Genomic DNA, 22,554 nt, shown 5'->3' on the forward strand with positions numbered 1-22,554 from the left:
TTTTCTTTATCAATCAAATAACATATCACATCTTCACTTTCTCTTCTTTCTTCCTATCTCTCTCTTCGTTAATATAATGACTCTCGGTATATATTGGTTGTGAAATAACTTGGTTAACATCAAAATATACACCTTACATAATTAAAAGTCTGATATATTGATGGCCCACTTTGCATATGCAACCAAAAGTGCAGGTACGTAAGCAGCCAATTATACAATTTTAAACGTGGTGAGATAGTGTTTATTTTACTTTAAACGAGCTGTGGTGAGATACTTACATACTAAGTTCTCAATAAAAACCAACGTACACTCTCTCTTTCTGAAACCCACAATACTTAGGCAAAACACCATTTCCTCATTTGTGAGAGTGAAATGGGAAGAAGCCCTTGTTGTTCAAAGAAGGGTTTGAATCGAGGTGTCTGGACAGCACAGGAAGACCAATTCCTCCGAGATTATGTTAATCTCCATGGCCAAGGAAAATGGAGGAACCTTCCTCAAAGTGCAGGTAATTAACTAATTAACATCCTAGCTAGCTAATATCATTGTTATTATATTTTAATATCATCAATATCACTCACATGTGATGTGCTTTGCAGGTTTGAAGCGTTGTGGCAAAAGCTGCAGACTTCGATGGCTGAATTATCTAAGACCAGGTATCAAGAGAGGCAATATATCAACAGATGAAGAAGAACTTATCATTCGACTTCATAAACTATTAGGAAACAGGTAGGTTCTCTCCTTTTCTTTCTACATTATTAATTGGAAAATAATATTTATATATATACATCTGCATAATGCAGACATCCAATAGACATTAATATAAGTAATTTACGTGATATATGATAATTAACAAAGAGATTGATAGAAAAATATGATGAATGTTTACATTGTTTGTATATATGAATATCATTATTCTTATTAATTTGTCCTTCTTTTTGTTTTCATAAAATTACAATTAGATTAATTAATGTAATGTGAGTGTTTTGTTTGATTGTTCATGGTAGATGGTCTCTCATAGCTGGAAGGCTTCCAGGCCGAACAGACAATGAGATAAAGAATTACTGGAACACCAATTTATGTAAAAAAGTTCAAGATGGTGTTATGGCTGGTGAGTCTAAAACCAAAACCCCATCTACACAGGAGAAAAACCTGCATCATGATCATCAGAAAGCAAAGGCTCAATCAATTACTCCTTCACCCCCTAAAAACAATATGATATATACAAAGGCATCCAAGTGCTCCAAGGTGCTTCTCCTGGATCCTGTTCTCCCTTGTCCGTCAATGCAAATGCAGAGCGACAATTTCATCACAGAATTATTAGAAGAAGCAGGAGCAGAGTCATTGCTTGTGGATCATGATAGTGCTGCCACCAAAGAAGATGGAATTCTGGCATTTCTCTTTGATGATGATGAGAAGGAACTCTCCACTGATATTTCGCTCTTGGATTTTGACATTGGCGAAATTCACTTGCCTGATTTGCTCAACTCCAATCTCTGGGATGGGTGTGAACTGAATTGACTTGAGCTACAACAACCAAGAGGATCTAATGCCTTTTTGGAGAGGGCACAAAAACCTTGGTGATGTGACAAATTTAGCAAATATCTGCTTTTCGAGTCACTAGCCCTCCACCGCAATAAATTTCGAGTCACTAGTCCTTCACTCATTGGTCCAACTTAAAAATTATTTATTGGTGTTTGTTGCATGTGGTATCTAAAATCAGATTAATGTATGATACCTAAAATGAGGTGTACAAATAAACATACATGTTCTGATTGAATCTACATTTATATATTTAGATTAATATTTTCTTTTATAAATTTTAAATATTAATATTATTTTCAAAGTAATTCAATCTCCAAACAATTCACAATCATTCGTTAGGCACAATCTCCAAATGTCACAGTCATTGTCGTCAATAAACCTCGACGACCAAAATCGTATCGCTCATGACAATAATCTACTTAACCACTTAATATGGGTAACAACCCAAAATATTTAAAGTGATAATTATGTTAAATCAGATTAATACTAATATATATAGGTCTTTTTTTGTCATTTTATAAAATTAGCTAGTTCGACATTAGTTTCGTCAAACGTATTGTTGCAATCAGTTAGCTTTTCAACTTTCAACCTTCTTACAAGCATTCAACTTGTTTTGTTTTTTTTCTTTCAACTAGCTTATCAGTTAGACGTTGATTATATACTTATTTTCTTTTTGCATCTCTCTTTTTTCTTTTATATGGTTTCGTCATCATTTTTCACTTTAATTTTAATTAGAGCTCTTGAGTTTTTTTCTAAGATTTTTTTTACAAATTGAATAAAGTTCATCATTTTGTCCATTCTTCCCCTCAAAATTCACTAATCTATTTTTTCTAATTTCATAAAAAAAATTCCAATTTTTATTGAAACCCTAACATCATGTCTTTACTTAATTTCTGAAATGTTAAAATTTGAAAATTATTTAATATTACCAATTCACCACAAATGTTAGAATATTTGTGCGGTTGGGCACGTGATAAGTGGCTTATCTTCGTGTTGTCAACTACAGCAACATGTTGAACAAACGAAAATGAGAACAGAACGTCAGAACCAACCCACACCTATCTATATATAAGAAACAAAGAATAGCTTTCAGCGGATATAATATTCCTATTTCCCTAGTGATAGGTTGTTCATATCGATGAGAACACTATGACAAGTGAAAACAAAAGTCATATAAAACTGGTACTTTTGAATTTTGATACAGGTACTGATCATCACCTTAATAATTGATATACGCTCATGTACTGTACATGGCCTGTCACGTAAGCTTTAATCAAATTGTTAATTTGCTATTTCCTTTTTTTAATTATTTTGTAATTGATTGGATTGTTTTTTGAAAGAGACTTTTGTAATTGATAGGATATTGATATAGTCTAATTAATAAGAATTTAATTTAATTTGAAATCGATTGATTTAGATTTTGTCCTTTTAATTAGCTTTAATTATTTTAGTATTTTATTTTCTCCATTGTAATTCTATTTAAGTGTGACACTTTTTTTGTACCAAAAAGGAGCGGCAAAAGCAAGAAAGAAAACAAGAAAAACAACGAGGCTAAGGCCTCAGAAACGAAACTCCTAACGCATCCGCCAAGAGAAGACTACCCGAACCCGGTAAGCATACTTCATTATTATTTTTTCCGTCGGAAAATTAAACATACTTTATTTTATAACATACACACGCACATTAATACAAAGAAAACAATTCTTTCTTTACATTATGAATTGTTGATGAAAGATGCCAAAAACAACAATAATACACATAGAGTAGGACAGATAAATAAAGCAAAAGAAGGTTTCTTAGAAGAAGGTTCCAAACAGTTTTCCCATACAACAATGATACACATGGAGTGGGACAGATAAATAAAGCAAAAGACCCAACATTATTAACGTGGGAAAACTTTGTAAGGGAAAAACACACAGGACATAGCCTAGTAAAAAATAATACGATTTTCACCAGGATATTAACACCCACCAATAAGTACACTAGCCTAGGCAAAACTCTACATGAAATGAATCAAAGTTACGAGCAACGAAACAACATACTCGATCTATATGCAGCATTAATATTTTTGGTCAACATAACGAAATCTCATTAATAATGGGCCAAAGCCCTAGTTAGCTTTTTTCTTGGTCGCATTAACTTTCTGCCAAGGGACTAATCCCTTAAATTGAAAGGATGGGCTACAGCCCACAAATTTGATTTTTTTTTTCTTTTAATAGACAGCGTGGGCTAATTTGTTTGGTAACCCACATCACAAATTTTTCTCTCACCAATCAATTCAAGTGAGGCCATAGGTGATCAAAGCTTCTTTAATTTATGGCAAAAATACTGTACTGTTAGCGGGCTTACAACCTTTGTATTATGTGGGCTTACCTAATTTGTACTATTGGGCCAGGCGACCCATAACCCGAACGGGTCAAAACTTCATAATATATAAAGAGGACACCGCCCAAGCGGTGGGGGATCCAACACTTTTTTACTCATTTTGTTATCTTGTTATTTTCTACTTTTGTTGCCTAATTGCTTAGCCCTGACCGGAGATTTAGACCGGAACATTGGCGCCCACCGTGGGGCCGAGGAATTCAATCCTAGGCTTCAAACTCACTGAAAATGGTGAATCGATCTGGAGCAAACGGAAGGGACAATCATGTTAACCATGAAAATGTTCCGCCCGACATTTTGCAACAGATCATGGCGGATCTAACTGATCTTCGTCAACACAATCAACAACTGCAAACTCAACTTGCTGAGATCAACCAAGATCGGGGCTTGCATGAGGGCGATCGTAGAATGGCAGAGATGGTGGTAGATTTCCAACCATTCACAGAAGACATTGCAAACACAACCGTTCCAGATAATTTGAAGACTTTGGTTCTTGATTCTTATTACGAAGATTCTGACCCCAAGGATCATTTGGTGTATTTCAACACCAAGATGGTTATTGTGGGCGCTTCAGATGCTCTGAAGTGTAAAATGCTTCCTTCAACTCTTAAGAAGTCAGCAATGACTTGGTTCACAACGCTCCCACCGCGTTCAATTGCAGGGTTCATGGATTTATCGGCGAAATTCTTGTCCCAATTTTCAACTAGTCGCGCTCAGAAAGTGACTCCGGCAGCCTTGTTTAATTTGCAACAGAGGCATAATGAAAGCCTTCAATCCTTTATGGGGCGTTTCAATCAATTGTCCGTGCATTTGGAGGATAAAATGCCCGAAATTTGCATTGCGGCTTTTGAATTGGGTCTTCAATCAGGAAGTTTGAACAGCAGTTTGAGTCGTAAGCCCGTGGAGACAATGGCGGAGTTGCGAAGCAGGGTACAGGGTTTCATTCGGGAGGAGCAAAGTGATCGCATAAAGAGAAACCGTAAAAGTGCGGCGGTAACTGGCCAACAACAGCAGTTAGATTCGAAAAAGGCGGTGGTTAATGATCAACGTTCGGGCGGAGCGGTTACAAAAGGAGAGAGAGGTTACAATAATTCAAGTCGTTTCGATAACCGCTCTAATTTTCGCAATCGTGCTCAGCCTTATGGAAATCGTGGTTATGGATCGATGACGTGGACCAGAAACCAACAAGACAGGTCGACCCCACTCGCGGTTAATTTAACTGAAGCATTGCACATGTGTCTGGAGGCGAACACAATTCGTTTTCCTAAACAACCAAAACGCCCACCAGGCAACGTGGACAGGAGTAAGTGGTGTGAGTACCACCGAATCGCGGGACACAATACAGATGATTGTTTTACCCTAAAGAAAGAGATTGAGGCATTAATAAAAGCAGGCTACATGCGTCAACTGGATGGGCGAAAGGACTCGGACGGAGCTGGAACCTCAACGAAGCGTGATGATACAGGGAAGGAAATTGAAGAGTCTGAACCAAAGAAGCAAGCTGGCGCTGAAACTAAAGGGCGCATTCATTCTATATTTGGGGGATTTCGAGGAGGAGGTATAACTAATTCTTCAAGGAAAAGGTATGTTCATTCCATTAATGCTGTCTATACAAACGATTGGGGAACTTGGGGAGTCAATCAGCCCGATATTACATTCACTGTTAGAGATTTTGAGGGAGTACAACCTCATGAAGATGATCCCATTGTGGTGATGTTAAAAGTTGCTGATTACGAAATTGAGAGGGTACTGTTGGATCAAGGGAGTTCTGCAGATTTGATATATGGCGATGCATTTGAAAAGTTAGGGCTTACGGAAACTGATCTGTTACCGTACGATGGGGCATTAGTTGGTTTTTCTGGTGAAAAAGTATTTGTTAGAGGATATGTGGAGCTGAATACTGTGTTTGGTGAAGGTAAAAATGAGAAAGCCTTTGCCATTAAGTTTCTTGTGGTACAGTGCACATCGCCGTATAATGTGCTTATTGGAAGACCATCGCTTAACAAGCTTGGGGCGATTATTTCAACAAGGCATTTAACAGTTAAGTATCCATTGGATAAGGGCGGAGTTGGAACTTTGAAGGCTGATCAGGTGGTTGCTAGGAAGTGCTATTCTGACAGTTTCAAACAGTATGGTCACATGGGAAAAAGAGAAGTGAAGGAGGGACATAGAGTTTTTGGAGTTGATGTTGATCAAGATGAGGTTAGTTTGGACCCAAGAGAGGGCTTTTCAGATTTTAAGGTGACTCCAGAAGAGGAAACAAAGACAGTGAAGGTGGGCGAAAGGAATTTGAAGGTTGGGGTAAACTTAACTCCAATCCAGGAAAGCAGACTGGTGCAATTGTTAGCTGAGAACATGGACTTGTTTGCTTGGAGCGCCCAAGATCTTCCAGGAATTGATCCAGAGTTCATTTGCCACAAATTGGCATTGAACCCTGGAGTGAAGCCGATCGCCCAGTTGAAGCGTAAAATGGGCGAAGAGAAAGCATTGGCGGTGAAAACAGAGACTAATAAGTTAATTGATGCAGGTTTTATAAGGGAAGTGAAGTATCCTACTTGGTTGGCTAACGTTGTCATGGTCAAGAAGAGTAATGGAAAATGGCGAATGTGCACAGATTATACGGATTTAAACAAGCATTGTCCAAAGGATTCATATCCATTGCCAAACATAGATAAGTTGGTGGATCGGGCTTCGGGATTTGGAATGTTGAGTTTGATGGACGCGTACTCGGGCTATCATCAAATTCGAATGTATGCGCCAGATGAAGAGAAAACAGCATTTATGACGAATCAAGCGAATTATAGTTATCAAACCATGCCGTTTGGGCTTAAGAATGCAGGAGCAACTTATCAGCGATTGATGGACAGAGTCTTTGAAAAGCAAGTGGGGCGTAACATGGAAATTTATGTGGATGATATGGTGGTCAAGTCAGAGGAAATGGGCGGTCATTGTACGGATTTGGCTGAGGCTTTTGGAGAAATCAGGAAGCATAACATGCGTTTGAATCCGGAAAAATGCTCTTTTGGAATTCAGAGTGGAAAATTTTTAGGCTTTATGATTACTCGGAGGGGAATTGAAGTTAATCCGGATAAATGCAAAGCAATTCTAGAAATGCAGAGCCCAACATCGGTGAAAGAAGTACAGAAGTTAACAGGAAGGATTGCGGCCTTATCACGATTTTTACCATGCTCAGGGAGTAAGGCGGCTCCATTCTTTCAGTGTTTGAGGAAGAACAAAGCTTTTCAATGGACAGATGAGTGCGAGCGGGCTTTCCAAACTCTAAAGGAGCATCTAGCTAAGCCTCCCATATTGTCAAAACCAATTCCAGGTATTCCGTTGTCAATTTTCATTTCCATATCAGATAATGCTGTGAGTTCTGTCTTATTGCAAGAATGTAAAGAGGAGTTGAGGATCATATATTTTGTGAGCCATGCTTTACAAGGGGCTGAGACAAGGTATCAAAAAATAGAAAAAGCTGCACTAGCTTTGATTATCACCGCCCGAAAGTTGAGGCCTTATTTTCAAGGTTTTCAGATCAAAGTCAAAACTGACTTTCCCTTACGCCAAGTACTTCAAAAGCCTGATTTAGCAGGGCGTATGGTTTCTTGGGCTGTCGAATTGTCAGAGTTTGGTATAGTATTTGAGAAGAAGGGACAAATAAAGGCGCAGGGCTTGATAGATTTTGTGAATGAGATGTCTCCGGAAGAAAAAGTACCAGAAGAAGTGGAATGGTTCTTGTCTGTTGATGGGTCATCAAATCTGAAAGGAAGTGGAGCTGGTATAGTTTTGGAGGGACCAGGTGGAGTAATTATAGAGCAATCTCTTAAGTTTGACTTCAAGGCGAGCAACAATCAGGCAGAATATGAAGCAATAATAGCTGGGGTGAGGCTTTCTTTGGAGATGAATGTACGTTGTATTGTAATAAAAACTGATTCTCAGCTTGTGGCGAATCAGATAAAGGGAGATTATCAGGCGAAGGATGTTCAGTTGGCTAAGTATTTAGTAAAGGTTCAAGAATTGTTGAAGCAGATGGACAAGTTTCAGGTAAATCATGTTCCGAGGGAGGAAAATACAAGGGCTGACATATTATCCAAACTTGCAAGCACGAAGAAACCAGGTAACAACAAGTCTGTAATTCAAGAGACTTTGAAGGGTCCAAGTGTGAAGGAGGATGATGTTATGGTGGTTACGGGCGGAGCAGCATTAGATTGGATGGATAGAATTCGAATGTGCCTGGAAGCGGATGGGTCAGATTTAGCTCTGTTTTCAAAGGACCAAATACGAGAGGCGAGTCGTTATACTATGATGGGCGGACAACTTTACAGGAGGGGCGTAGGAGTACCGTTGTTAAGGTGTGTTAGCAAAGAGGATGCAGAAAGGATTATGTTTGAGGTGCATGAGGGGGTCTGTGCCAGTCATGTAGGAGGAAGATCTTTGGCTTCGAAGGTGTTGAGGGCAGGATTTTATTGGCCAACTTTAAAGGGCGATTGTATGGAGTATGTTAAGAAATGTGAAAAGTGCCAAGTTTTTGCTGATCTTCACAGGGCACCTCCTGAAGTTTTAAGTTCAATGAGTTCTTCATGGCCATTTGCAATGTGGGGCGTAGATATTCTGGGTCCATTCACTCCAGCAGGGGCGCAAGTCAAGTTTGTTTTGGTGGCGGTGGATTATTTCACAAAGTGGATTGAAGCAGAGTCAATGGCGAAGATAACAGCTGAGAAGGTTAAAAAATTTTATTGGAGGAAGATAATCTGCAGGTTTGGAGTGCCAGCAACCATTGTCTCTGATAATGGAACACAGTTTACAAGCAAGAAGGTCAGGGATTTTTGTGCAGAGATGGGAATTGAAAACAGGTTCGCCTCAGTGGAGCACCCACAATCTAATGGGCAGGTTGAAGCAGCAAACAAGGTGATTTTGAATGGCGTGAAGAAGAGATTGGGCGAAGCAAAAGGATTATGGGCTGATGAATTGATCACAGTGGTTTGGGCTTACAACACAACACCCCAATCCACTACTGGAGAAACACCTTTCAAGCTTGCTTACGGAGTTGATGCAATGATTCCAGTGGAGATACAAGACATGACTTTTCGAGTGACTACATATGAAGAAAACCAGAATCGGGAAAATGTTCTAGTGGACTTGAACTTGGCAGATGAGGTAAAAGCAGAAGTCCGTTTAAGGGAGGCTGCAGTCAAACAAAGGTCAGAAAGGCGTTATAATACACGAGTGGTGCCTAGGAGCATGAAAGTGGGCGATTTGGTATTGCGAAGAAAGGCAAAAAGTCCAACCGATTCAAAGCTGACACCTAACTGGGAAGGTCCCTATAAAATTCTGAGAGATTTGGGGCAGGGGGCTTACCACTTGGAGGAGTTATCTGGGCGCAAGGTTCCAAGGGCATGGAATGCACAACACTTGCGTTATTACTACAGTTGAAGTTGTGTTCTGTTTGTTTCGTTTCAGTGTGTTTTATTCTGTTCAAAGACTACGTCGTGTTCGTTGTTTGTGGTTTCTGTATTTGTTTAAGTGTCAAGACTATGTGGTTTGTCTATTAAGACTTGGTAGCATGCACTCTTTTCTCTACCCATTAGGGAGAGTTTTTAACGAGGCATGACGTTAATTGTTAATGAAAAAACAGGTATGCACTCTTTTCTCTACCCCAGGCGGGAGAGTTTTTAATGAGGCATAACCTTTAAAAATTTCTTTAGTGCTTTGTTAGCATTTAAGTTACTTTTCAACTTAGGTCTATCAATTGGGCGATTCCAGACAATTGAGAAAGAGTAAGTCTCTTAAAACTAGAGCGTTTGGCCACGAATTTATAAGCATAGCCTTAACTTGGATTAAGCTTGTCCAACTTAAGCACAAAGTCTCCAAGCGAGCAAATTTCTATATCAGAACAAATTGCGCTTCTGATCTTTTTATTTTTGATTCACTTCAAAATGCAAAGGCCTTATGAATTCAAAGAATAGTTGTTAAAGAAAAATCAATTTTTTCTTGAAACAGAAAATTTTGAATAAGCCCAGGGCTTCGAGTTTTGTAGGAATTTGTCAAAGCCTTCTTCATAAGGTAGACAACTTGTTAAGATCAACGCCTTTGTGGATAAACGAATCCAGAAGAAAGGTATTTTCGCAGTACATTATTTTCATATTCTTATACTGTTAGAGCGGTACTTTAAGTTTAGAGAATACAATAACTTTCGAGTTAGATTACTGAGTTATTACTTTTTAAGAAGGAATGGGAGATTTTAGAGGAAGATAAGTGATTTTAAAGCATAGTATAGGGGTGATTCTTAGATTTTGAACTTAAACTTTGTTGCATTAATATTAGAGGGGGGCGTTACATTTAATTAAAAACGGGAGATGCAGGAAATAAAAGCAGGAAACTAAGTCAACCGTTTGGTATAAGACCAACGGGAACAAAACATCATTTCAACTTTTCTCAGGAAGGGTCAATTGCTTTCCCCTTCGCCCTCTTTGTTGTTGTTGTTGTTGTTGTTGTCTTTGTCTTCTTCTTCTTCTTCTTCTTCTTGTTCTTGTTCTTCTTCTTCCTCGTCAAAGTTGGGCGTGATTAACTTTCCTTCAATGATCCTAGCATAAGGATCAGCGCCTTCAGTCTTGATAGGAACGTCGGGATTTAGGAACAAGATTTGCTCTTTAGCTTTGTTAAAGCCAGCTTCAAGTTGGGAAAGAATGGAGGTTTTCAAAGATGCCGCTTCGGCAGAGAGATCATCAACAGTTTTGTTCAAAATTTGTTTTTCTGAGGCCAAGGAGTTCGCCTCTTCCTTCATTTTTTGTGTTTCTTCTTCTTTCGCCTTCAGTAAGGCTTCACCTTCTTCCAGAGTCTTTTTCAATTTTTCAAGTTCTAAAGCCAGATCTGCGGCTTTCTTCTCGTTGGCCTTGTTGGATTTTTCTAACAGCTTCATGGTGGACTTCAATTTCTCATTCTCTTTTTCTTTATCTTCAAGTTTTTTAGCGCTAGAAAGTCCATCAAAGCCGTTGGACTCAATTTCTATCATTTTGGAAATTGCAGCAATTTCCAAGCTCTTGGTCATGACAGCTTGACATGCCTCCTGAAGCCCAATTTTTCTTATCTTTTCCTTATCAGCTTCAAACACAAGGTTTGTTTCCACAAGGGAGTTGAAGTTGATTCGGGAATCCCATAAGGAAGTAACTTCCTCAGAAGTCATGTCCTCAAATTCTTTCAGTTCGTACTTCCACGAGGGCGGTGGAGTGCTGGAAGAACCATACTGATTCGCCCCTTTGGTGGCGAATTTTTCCAGTGAAGTTTGTATGGCGATTTTCTCGGCAGACTTCTCAGAATTCTGATTTCTTTTTCTTCTTTTCTGGGCTGGATTCTTCTCAGTTTCAGAGTGACTTCCTTCAGGTTCGGTCAGGGACTTAGCAGGGGATTGCTTCTTCTTCAACGCATGTTGCTCGCGGCGGAAGCGGAGAATGTCATCTTCGGAAAGGCGAGACATCTTCGCTGAAGAATACAAAAGAAAAAAAAAAGCAGTTAGGATTTTGCATAAACTTTTGGGTGAGTCAAGTTAAGAAGAAAAAATGTTCTTACCAACAAAACGGGCTAAGTTTCTTTTCTTGAATGCTTCATAGAAATCATAAAGGTTCAAGTGAATCGTGGACAAGAAATCAACTTCATATTTTTCATTAGGGCTAAGAGAGGATTCGGGAACATTGTGGATAAGTTGGGGCTTATCAGTCCAATAGAAAGGGAATCGTGGGGTTCCATCATCAAAGTAGAAAACATCTTTACTTTCTTCGGATTCCTTTAATTTGAAAAATTTAGATTTCCAGTGTTTAAAATTACTCCTAAAGAGAGTAAATACCCCACGCCCCCTGGCAGAGGATAGTGAAATATATTCGCCCTTTACCTTCATGCCGGAAGTTTCGAAAAAGAAGAAAAACTTCTTGCAGGTTGGTATTATGCCTAGGCAGACGCATAATAATTCAAAGGCTCGAAGGTAAGCCCAACCATTAGCAGAAAGTTGGGTAGGGGCGATGTTCATTAAGGTTAAGCTGGAACAGGTAAAGTCAGGAAGGGGGAGTTTGTATTCAAGGTCTTGGAACAGGGTTTTAAAGAGGTAAGTGTGATTTTTACCATTAGGGTCAGGTTTACCGAAGCAACAGGGTTCATCAGGGGCGCAGGCGACTATGTCTAAATGTGCGTCATTACCATCAGCCCTAAAATTATATTGGGTTATCAGATCCATCACTTTGGGAATAGTGCAGAAGTCGCTGTATCTAGTAGCAATTGATCGTGAGATCCATAGGGAGTCGGCAACAGGAAGTTCTTTACGTTTCTTAGGTGATTTACGAGGATTTTTTGCAACCATTTTTTAGAGCGAAGTTTCCTGAAAATTAAGAGGAAATGGGGTTTGTCAGGTAGGAGTTTTCTGTGAGTAAGTGGTGAAGTAGGTTGGGTAAATAGGCTCTAAGTTTTGAGGAAAATTATTTATCTTTATAGAAGTGATAAAGTGATTTTAAGTTTAAACAGGGAAAAGGCTTAAAAGAGATGGGGGTGGACAGGATAGAGAAATAGAAAAGATGAATAAAAGTTGAAGGGAGGAAGAGATTACCAGGGAGTGGGATGACAAGACCTGGAAGGAGTTGGGAAGTGTTTCTGGCGAAATTCCCAGAAATTCTTCAAGCACTTGAGGCAGAGCAGCGAATGTTTTTTCGAGAAAGTTACTGAGAAATAAGAAGAGTGGAGAATGGTAAGAAAAAAGGTTTTTAGGGTCAAGCTTTATAGTGGGGTGAAGAGCAGGCGCGTCGATTCGCCCTGTAATGGAGGATGTAAGTTCCAAGACGTGTCTCTTGATGGTCCATCAATTTTTACCTATGAAACGTTTTCTGAAAATGAATGGGTGTGAAGGGTTTGAGTTAGATAATTATTACTTTTGTACCGTTTGATACAGAAATGTCAGTGGGAATTAAATGCTGAGTGGATATGGGTTTTGGGAAACTGTCAGGCGCCGTTTCATCATGAGGTATAATGGATAGTTTCAAGTTTCAAAATATTTGCATATCTTGTTTGTGATTATGACAGGAGTATGGTGGTGAAGTGACGGGAAAAGATCTCAATCAGAGTCTTAAAAAAGAAAGCAAGTGAAGTAACTTCAATAATCGACAAGGGCGAAGCTTCTTTGTGCTCATTGAAAAAGGCGAAGCGTCTTTTACTTGTTACAAGGGCGAAGCTTATGTCGTTTTTTATGTGTCATCTTTTGCATGTAATAGTTATCTAAGTTTAGCGTTATTGACTTTATATGTTAAAGGGCTTTGAGTATTGTATTGTGGGCTTATCTAAAAGACACGCTGCACCTTAAAATGGCTTTTAAGATTAGGTGTCTTGTGGGCTTGTGTACTGTTAGCGGGCTTACAGCCTTTGTATTATGTGGGCTTACCTAATTTGTACTATTGGGCCAGGCGACCCATAACCCGAACGGGTCAAAACTTCATAATATATAAAGAGGACACCGCCCAAGCGGTGGGGGATCCAACACTTTTTTACTCATTTTGTTATCTTGTTATTTTCTACTTTTGTTGCCTAATTGCTTAGCCCTGACCGGAGATTTAGACCGGAACAAATACCTACTTTCTTTTTACAATAATACTCGCTGAGATAGATTGCACTCTGACCGTCACAATGTAAAATATATTTATCTTGTACGATACCGAATTCTTGTAGGAATTTTTTCGTCCACAACAGCTCCTTTGAATCTTCTGTGATAGCAATAACTTTGCTAGCAACACATTTTTAGGGGGCTTTTCTTGGTATTCGGCGTTTATGGGCTTGTTTGATTGTGTTTTCAATTTTCTTGTTTTCAAAATTGTTTTCTAAAATAATTTTTAAACATTGTTTTATAGAACAATATACGAAAAAAACTTGTTTGGTAATTAAATTTTAAAAACAGTTTTGGAAATAAAAAACATAAAAACTTGTTTGATAAATTTGCTCCCAAAACATGTTTTGAGAACAAAAAAATAGAAAACTCGTTTGGATGTATCCTTAGGAAAAAAGTAATTATCATGAATTTATTTAATCAATTAATTTTCATTCCTCACACTCCTAAAATGCACATACCAATCCCGAAGCCAAAACAAAAACACACCACAACCTCACATACCAATCCCACCAATATCACCCCAAACTTACATGCCCATACGTCACACCCTTACAAACTAGTCCTTATTAGTTATTACATTGGTGTCCACATAGACTCAATTACAGCTTGCATGAAGGCAAATAAAATTAGTATCCTGCCATTATTTAAACAACTAGAAAAATAACCTGCATAAACCAAAGAAACGGAATGCAATGCACGGGACCTGCGCACTTCTCATTTGATGCTTGCGACCCATATTGGAAACAAAAATTCACCTATGCAAACCTCTCCCAAAGTGTTTCAACTCAATGATAAGACTTTTTCATATACTTTTATTCATTTATGAAAATTATTCGTGACAAAATTGTTAACAATGAATGTAAAGAGTTACCAAGACACCATAAATCTTAAATATAAGCATAATAACATATATAAAATATCATCAATGTATAATAATCATTAATCCTAAAATCAATATAAGTATAACTTAATAAATAAAGTAAGAACATAAATCAAATTTGATAAACTAGTCATTTCGGTGTGCCCACATCATATTCGCAACATAATCTCTATATCCTGCCATTTGCGTTGCTCCTTCATCTGATAACCTTGATAAGTTGTCATTATTAGAGTTTGTTCCCTCTATGCTATAATCTTCATTCATGGTGCTGGAACCTCCATTCATGGTGCTAGAACCTTCATTCATGGTGCTGGAACCTCCATTCATTGCATCAATTTCTATAGGATCCATATCTTCCCATAAACTAAATAATTCATCACGCAGATTCCACTCACGTATATAATTATGAATTGTACAACATGTTGTCACTATAAGTCGCTGCCTAACAGGTTTATATGAAGGCATCAATTTTAAAATTGGAAATATATTTTTTAAGACTCCAAAGCAATCGTCATCCTTAGAGATGAGTGCCTGTAGTTAAATAATTCTTCACAACTCTTGGGTTGTCTACCTTGACCTCTATATTCTTGTGCATGATATCTTTCACCCCTATAAGGGGAGAGGAAGCCTCCGGTACATGGGTAGCCAGAATCAACAAGATAAAAAAAAACCTGTATCAACAAACTGTGTATTAATTTTGATTCTTTATTTTATTTACACAAAAAATCCTTACCTGCAGGTGGCCAAGGAAATTCTGCATTTGGATTGGTAAGTGCATCCAAAAAAACCTTTGCGTCATGTGCACTTCCTTCCCATCCTGAATACACATATGTGAACATCATATTGCAAAAAGATCATCTGAAATATCTTCAATCTCTCCAAGAACAGTCATACACTTGGCCATAGAATAGTCAGGAGTATTCTCCACATTCTTAGCCATAAGTTTCTCAGCTCTAGCAAAATTAATCACTGCCCTCGCCTTAGACGCTTCACTCCATGCTGCAAGTGCATCTCCCATTTGATTTGATTTAGACTCTTTCTTGGGTTTTTACTCTTTTATAGGCATTTTGCGCTTTCCACTACGTGAGATGTGCTCCACTTCATCATCTGTACTATCCTTATCAACATTTACATGAACCCCAGTGTTAAAGTATTGATCTTCAAGCTCATTTTCTTCATCTGTATTTGGTGGGTCTTGGGTAGAGGAATGATGAAATACTCTAGTTGCAGTACTTCTATTGAATATGATGCCCAATAACTTATAATGTTCACATCCTTTCTTCTGAAATTGAGCAGCCTCTTTATGTGCCTAAAATAAAGCAACTAATTATTCAACTAATTGTTAAGAAAATTTACATATATATTAAACTATAACCTCACAAATAAATAATATTTATCGCTAAACTAAATCATACCCGAATGTAAGTTTGTCAGACTTCTTCACTTGCAGTAACAGTGTTGGTTTCCGGATCCCAGCCAAATCCAGTGGCTTGCAAGAGTAAAGAAAACTCACAATGCATTGTACGCAATCTATTCATCTTTTGTTTTACTTGTTTAACACTAAATGAACGACTTGTCATGGAATTCAATTTGGAAGTCATGGAATTCCATATTTTAGAATGAAATACACCATTTGGCATATTTCCTTTTGTGACTTCATCAACCATAATGTTTATAAAACATTTGACAATTGAGGCAGACCAAATCTTGGACTCATTTTTTTCAACATTAGAATCCATCTATCATAAATAAACATTGAAGTAAGTAGACTATAAGTAACTCACAAGTTCTCAACAAAGCAGGGTCTGAAGAGGGATGAGTCCATAATATTGTGATAAAAAAACTTTAGATTTTTTTTAAAAGCACATAACAGTTTACATATACACATCTCTCAAGGGAAAGAATAGATATAATCATGTTCCCATAAACAAATTCAGGGTCTGAGGAGGGATGAGTCCATAATATTGTGATTAGAAAAAAAAATCAGAATAGAAAGAGTTTACAAAAATTAAAGGGTTTAAAACTATAATTGTCCCTGAACTTTGAGCGAGTTTTGAAAACAGTCCCTCGCCGGAAAATTATATGAAAACCATCCTCAGACTATTAAAAATAATTTGAACCCATCCCTCCGGCCACCATAGGTCCGGCCAGCGTGGTTACGTGTGGGCTGAGATCCTACGTGTACTTGCACGTCAATTAATGAGTACCAGGTGGAAGCTTATGTATGCCACGTCAATAAATAAATATATATAACTTTTTTTTATTTCAAATAGATTATTAATGATTAAAAAATTAATCTCACAATCTCAATCACCAACACAATCACACAATCCTTATCTTCTATATCATCCAGATTCACCAACACCAGGCAACACGTCCACCATCCTCTGCATCATCATCTCCAATCCTTTGCAAAGGAAAAGCCCACAATCACCACCATCCTCTACATCATCACCAACACCAGCCACGACCTCCACCACCCCCTCTATAAAAACCATCTCCAAGTCCTCTTCTTTCATCTTCCAAAGCCAAAACCCAGAAACACAGGTTGTTTCCGATGCAGGAAGGTTCGATCTGGCCGTTTATGGGTTTATCATCCAAAGAAGAGAAGAAGTATGTTTCGTTGCAGATCTGGGGTTGCAGAAATGGGTTTCATTGCAAATCTGGCCGCTTGAACGTTAACCCGTTTGAATCCTACTGGGTTTCTTTGAAGATTTAGGGTCGTTTATCCGTTTGAACCATCCAAGATCTCATAGAGTAGGAACCACCTCTGATCGGAGCCACCCGTTGCACGATCTGGGTTCTGGGTTTTGGGGGTCTGGGTTGCGGTGAGTGGGGTTGCAGGTTGGGGCTTCTTGGTTCTCGGGTTTGGGTATCCAGAGGAGTGTATTTTGGTTTTTCGATTCAAATCAAAGCTTTGAACTTTCCTTTTCTTCTGGGTTTTGTTCTTCTTCCTGTGAAGTTAGCTTTTTTGCTTGATTATCATTGGAAAAAATTGATTATGGGCTTTGATTCAAATATACATGTAACCTGCTTTCATATACATAAGAAATAGAACTGAAGGTGTTTTAGGCAGAATCGATGGTCCACTCAATTTCTGGGTTGGTATGAAATATTAAATTCATGTGTTGTGTGTGTGTCTATGCTTTAAATTTGTGACCATAGCATGTAATTGGTTAATCGATTCTGATGAATTTAAGGAAAAAACCATTTTGTGTTTTTAGTTTTTAATTTTTTCTGGGGTTCTTCATTTTTCTCAATTTTCTGATATTTTATCTATGAATAACATGAAGATGATGATGAAGAACATGAACATCCAATGTTTCTGGGCTATTTGTTAATTATTAGTTTTAGGGTTAGTGTGATTCTTATGGTTAATTTGGGGATTTAAGATAAAATTAGGATATTAGGGTTAATTACTTAATTCAGATAATTAGAGATTTTTTATTTTAAAAAAATACACATAGGACTGATTAATTGACATGAAAGTGCACGTAGGATCTCAGCCCACACGTAAGCACCCTGGCCGGACCTATGGTGGTCGGAGGGATGGGTTCAAATTATTTTTAATAGTCTGAGGATGATTTTCAGATAATTTTCCGGCGAGGGACGATTTTCAAAACTCGCTCAAAGTTCAAGGACAGTTATAGTTTTAACCCAAAATTAAAACAAGCAAATAATATAGGAAAAACAAAATGTGCCTACAGCACAAGAAAAACAAAGCACCATATATGTTTGATCAACTAATATCCCACCCAACTAATACACCTAAGCCACCAAGAGTATATACTATCAACTGCAATTAAAGTCTGCCACCAAACCAAAATTTTATGTAAGTAAATCAGAGGCTATGCAACTAACAGCGCCCCAATCTCAACATGACAATAACATATGATACCATAGACATTTTCGACTTGTTTGGACTGATATTCTATATTTCTCACAATGTGTCGACAGTGTCAGTGTCTGAGTGTCTCCATATGGTCCTACCTCAACAAGGGACGTTACCTTAGAAAATTTTGAAGCAGTACTATACGTTGGATAGACAGATATGTCACTCTCTCCTTGTTGCCTAAAAATTTCTGCATTCTAAAATAATTCTGATGCCATACAAAAATATAATTAATTAATAATACTTACTAAGAATTAAACAATAATCCAATATATTAGAAGATTGGGATCAAAAAGAAAATGAAGGAGAAAGATAAATATGGTCAAGTTCAGAGCGTTGAAGAGAGAACTCTAAACTAAAAATTTTCACGAACCCTATTTTTCGGAGGCAGTACAGAGGGTATTGCACCCTTTAGTGTTAGAATATAATATAAAACTATTCATTTAGCCCTTTTTCCAATAGCTTAAGCTTTTGAGATGTGACATGATATCAGAGCCTCTATGACTTAGCGGTCTAGAATTCGGTTCTTACTCCCCTCACTTTCTAATTAAAAAGTAGAATTTAAGCACATGATAGGTGTGTCTGTGCATTTATCCACGCTTCAAGCCCAAACGACTTTTGTGTGAGAAAGCGTGTTAGAATATAATATAAAACTAATAATTTAACCCTTACCCAATGACTTAATTTTTTGAGATAATTGATTGTTTGTCACTTAGAAACTTTATATTAGAGTTTTGATGTATTCATATTTTACATTCTTTTCTATCTCATTTTCACTTACTTTACCACCATCACTACTGTTACAACTCAACCACCTGCAACCTTGGCCACCACCAACATCATTGCCGCCAACACCGCTCTACAACATTGCCACCACCCTCAAACACCTCCAACCTTCCACCACCACCACAACTACGCCCAGCGCGCTACCGCCACAACTAACATCCTCCACTGTCGCCACAATCGGACCACCATCTTTATTAAAGAAATGTTTTGAAGAAATATATGTTTTTATTTATGTTAGAATTTTTATGTTTGTTTTATTTCTATTATTTTTCATAGGAAAATGTTATTTTTTAATTGTTAGTAAATTAGTTCATTCGCTAGGGTTTGAACCCTGACCCTTCACCATGCAAATTCCTTCATTTCCCTTAGCTCAGCAAGTGAGCTACCCTCCCCCTCTTTTGTTTTCTATTATTAATTTGTAATGGTACTAATATTAAACCTTGTTTAAGCACTTCTACATTGTTAAGCACTTATGTTGTAGATTATGGATCATAGACTTGTGATTAAGCTATGATTGAGTTATTGATTTGCCATTTTTATGCATTGTTAAGTTGTAAATCATATGTGATTGCTGTATATTTAAAGTTGTGGAATTGATATTGAAAAAAAAAAAGTTGTGAATCCGATGAACAAAACTGATATTGGTTTGGATCGATTTTGATATTGGTTTGGATCGATTTTTGGTTTCACCTAAAATCGGTCTAAACGGAACCGCGAACACCCCTAATAATCATCAAGGACTAAAACTAATAATATTTATTTTATTTTATTGTAGAGAGTCAATTGATCACATTTTTAATCTTTCAAACATAAATAGATTAATTTTTTCAGTAACAAAAATAACAATGTGCAAAGTCGTATATATCTTTCAAGAACAAACAATTTAAAAGTTTATTCATACTCTAAATTCATCCAAACCTTGAGAGATTTTTCAATAACAAAAAGAACAATGTGCAAAGTCGTATATATCTTTCAAGAACAAACAATTTAAAAGTTTATTCATACTCTAAATTCATCCAAACCTTCAGAGATTTTTCAATAACAAAAATAACAATGTGCAAAGTCGTATATATCTTTCAAGAACAAACAATTTAAAAGTTTATTCATACTCTAAATTCATCCAAACCTTGAGAAATATAATGAGTAATGATATAATTTTTTTTAACAAGATACAAAGAGTGAAAATGAGTGAAAAATGGAAACAGACCAAATGAGTGAGTGACTACTCGCTCAAAATTTATTGAGGTATGGAGGAAATTAACAAAGGACAATGGTTAGCAACCATTATCCTTCTCCTCATTAAAACAATTATTTACCAAATTTGTTTCATCACCGAGGTACTTCTGTGCCTGGACAAGTGTGTTCTCGGAAAAAAGCATTAGATCCTCATGAGTGTTGTAGCTGAAGTCACACACATATGAAAAATCTGAGTTGATAAATTCAGGCAAGCAAATTTCACCAATGTCCAAATCCAAGAGCAAATCCGTGGAGAGTTCCTTCTCATTTCCACAAGGATCAAATGAAAGAACCCCGTCTTCGTCGCCACTAGTAAAATCATTGGCCACAGCAGAAAGCAATGGCTCTCCTTCTGCTTCTTCTAATAATTTTGCGATGAAATCGTCGCTCTGCGTTTGCATTGGCGGGCAAGGGAGAAGAGGATCCCGGAGCAGCACCTTGGAGCACTTCGATGCCTTTGTACGAATCACATTATTGTTTTTAGGCTGTGATGAGGAGAATACTGAGGGAGTAACAGATTGAGGCTTTGCTTTCTGATCATGGTGATTGTTCTTTTCTTGTGAAGATGGGGTTTTGGAGTCACCAACATCAACACCATCTTGAACTCTTTTACATAGATTGGTGTTCCAGTAGTTCTTTATCTCATTGTCTGTTCTTCCTGGAAGCCTTCCAGCTATTAGAGACCATCTACCACAATGAAAACAAACACTCACATTGGTTACATTGTACTTTAGCAGTGTTATAGCAGGTTTGGATTGACTTCTTTTTAATCAGAATCAATCCTGACACCTAGAAGCTACTGACGAAAGCTCGTCTCCAGAATTGATTTTGACTAGAACAAATAATGCAAATAATTTCTAGGAGCTAGGTACCTGTTTCCTAGGAGCTTGTGAAGTCGGATGATAAGCTCTTCTTCATCTCTGGATATATTGCCTCTCTTGATATCTGGTCTTAGATAATTCAACCATCTAAGTCTACAGCTTTTGCCACAACGTTTCAAACCTACACATTTAACACATACCTCATGAGCAATAACATATGATTGATGATAATACAATGATAGTATACAATGATAGTAGTGCTCATGAATAGGGAAACAATTAATTCTATCGCTCATAAGCGACTCACTTACGGAACTTCTATTTCCTCATAATAAATTCTGACACATAGAAGCTATTCACATAACTTCTAGTCATAACTCAGAATTGTGACTTTAAAATCAAAATAATATTTTCAAACATGTACCCCACTATAAAAAAAAGGAAAAAGAAAGGGAACTTTAGCTTATTGTAAATTAAGTTGTTAATTAAAGACCTGCACTTTGAGGAAGGTTCCTCCATTTTCCTTGGCCATGGAGATGAACATAGTCTCGGAGGATTTGGTCTTCCTGTGCTGTCCAGGCACCTCGGTTCAAACCCTGCTTTGAACAACAAGGGCTTCTTCCCATCTCACTCTCACAAATGTGTTTCCTAGTTGTAGATTTCACAAACTAGACAAAGTGTGGGGTGGTTCTTATTGTGAATTTTGTACGGTGAAGTGTCTAACTCTGTATTTTGTTGTTGTTGGGGGGGACCTGGCTAGGGTCTAGTAAAGTACTCCTAACAATCTCATCACGTTTTATAATTGAATTTGGCTGCCATAACTGCATTTTGGTTGCATATGCAGAGTGGGGACATCAATATCTAGAGTTTTATATTTTACTTGTATGAACCTTTAATCATTATGTTATTCCCAGAAAACTCCACAGTCAAGGGAATCTGGTCCCCCTCGTCTAAGAATGGTGAAAAATACTTTTTAATAATTGCTCTTATCTAAAATTTTACTGATCTACTATTAGTTATGCTACTAAATAATTAGTGTTGGATGCAATCATGAAGACAAAATTCTGTTGATTATGTTAGTCAAGAGATGTCTCTCCACCCTTTGATCCTCTCCTTGCTTCATTCTCATCTATTCCATCATCTATATACAAAAGATAAATAAAATATAAGAATTCGTAGATCAACCAGCGCCACTGCTAGTTAAGTCCACACAAGCCATCAAATTTGCGATCCAATGTGAAAATATTAAGTAACTTTTTTTTTTAGAACTAAGGTATCCTACAGTAAATATGCACGAGACTAATGATAGACGCGGGACTAATCTGTCGCCTCTCTGTCAACATACGAAACAGTAGAAGATTGGCAATAAGTTTTTTCC

At 37.5% G+C, this 22,554-nt stretch overlaps 2 protein-coding genes across 2 annotated transcripts; one reads left to right on the forward strand and one right to left on the reverse strand.

Moving 5' to 3' along the window:
- Positions 1 to 302: 302 nt before the first annotated feature.
- On the forward strand, positions 303 to 1,801 carry LOC130727035 (transcription factor MYB1-like). Its single transcript, XM_057578367.1, has 3 exons — positions 303 to 505; positions 597 to 726; positions 1,005 to 1,801. Exons 1-3 carry the CDS (start codon positions 373 to 375, stop codon positions 1,516 to 1,518), a joined length of 777 nt encoding a protein of 258 aa, XP_057434350.1. The 5' UTR covers positions 303 to 372; the 3' UTR covers positions 1,519 to 1,801.
- An 18,445-nt stretch (positions 1,802 to 20,246) lies between these two features.
- Positions 20,247 to 21,942, reverse strand: LOC130726495 (transcription factor MYB1-like). The gene is made up of 3 exons (XM_057577773.1): positions 21,670 to 21,942; positions 21,228 to 21,357; positions 20,247 to 21,042 (listed from the first exon to the last, which is right to left on the reverse strand). The coding sequence occupies exons 1-3, from the start codon at positions 21,800 to 21,802 to the stop codon at positions 20,394 to 20,396; spliced, it is 912 nt and encodes a 303-aa protein (XP_057433756.1). The 5' UTR covers positions 21,803 to 21,942; the 3' UTR covers positions 20,247 to 20,393.
- Between the last annotated feature and the right edge of the window lie 612 nt (positions 21,943 to 22,554).

The sequence above is a fragment of the Lotus japonicus genome, chromosome 6 (genome assembly GCF_012489685.1).
Source record: "Lotus japonicus ecotype B-129 chromosome 6, LjGifu_v1.2".
Lineage (NCBI taxonomy): Eukaryota > Viridiplantae > Streptophyta > Magnoliopsida > Fabales > Fabaceae > Lotus > Lotus japonicus.

Bases quoted from the DNA above. Each gene is read 5' to 3' on its own strand.
- LOC130726495 (XM_057577773.1), bottom strand. From the start codon at position 21,802: ATGGGAAGAAGCCCTTGTTGTTCAAAGCAGGGTTTGAACCGAGGTGCC. The intron at 21,358-21,669 runs GTCTTTAATTAA...TTAAATGTGTAG, and splicing joins GAACCTTCCTCAAAGTGCAG to GTTTGAAACGTTGTGGCAAA. The intron at 21,043-21,227 runs GTACCTAGCTCC...TCATTGTGGTAG, and splicing joins CACAAGCTCCTAGGAAACAG to ATGGTCTCTAATAGCTGGAA.
- LOC130727035 (XM_057578367.1), top strand. From the start codon at position 373: ATGGGAAGAAGCCCTTGTTGTTCAAAGAAGGGTTTGAATCGAGGTGTC. The intron at 506-596 runs GTAATTAACTAA...TGTGCTTTGCAG, and splicing joins GAACCTTCCTCAAAGTGCAG to GTTTGAAGCGTTGTGGCAAA. The intron at 727-1,004 runs GTAGGTTCTCTC...TGTTCATGGTAG, and splicing joins CATAAACTATTAGGAAACAG to ATGGTCTCTCATAGCTGGAA.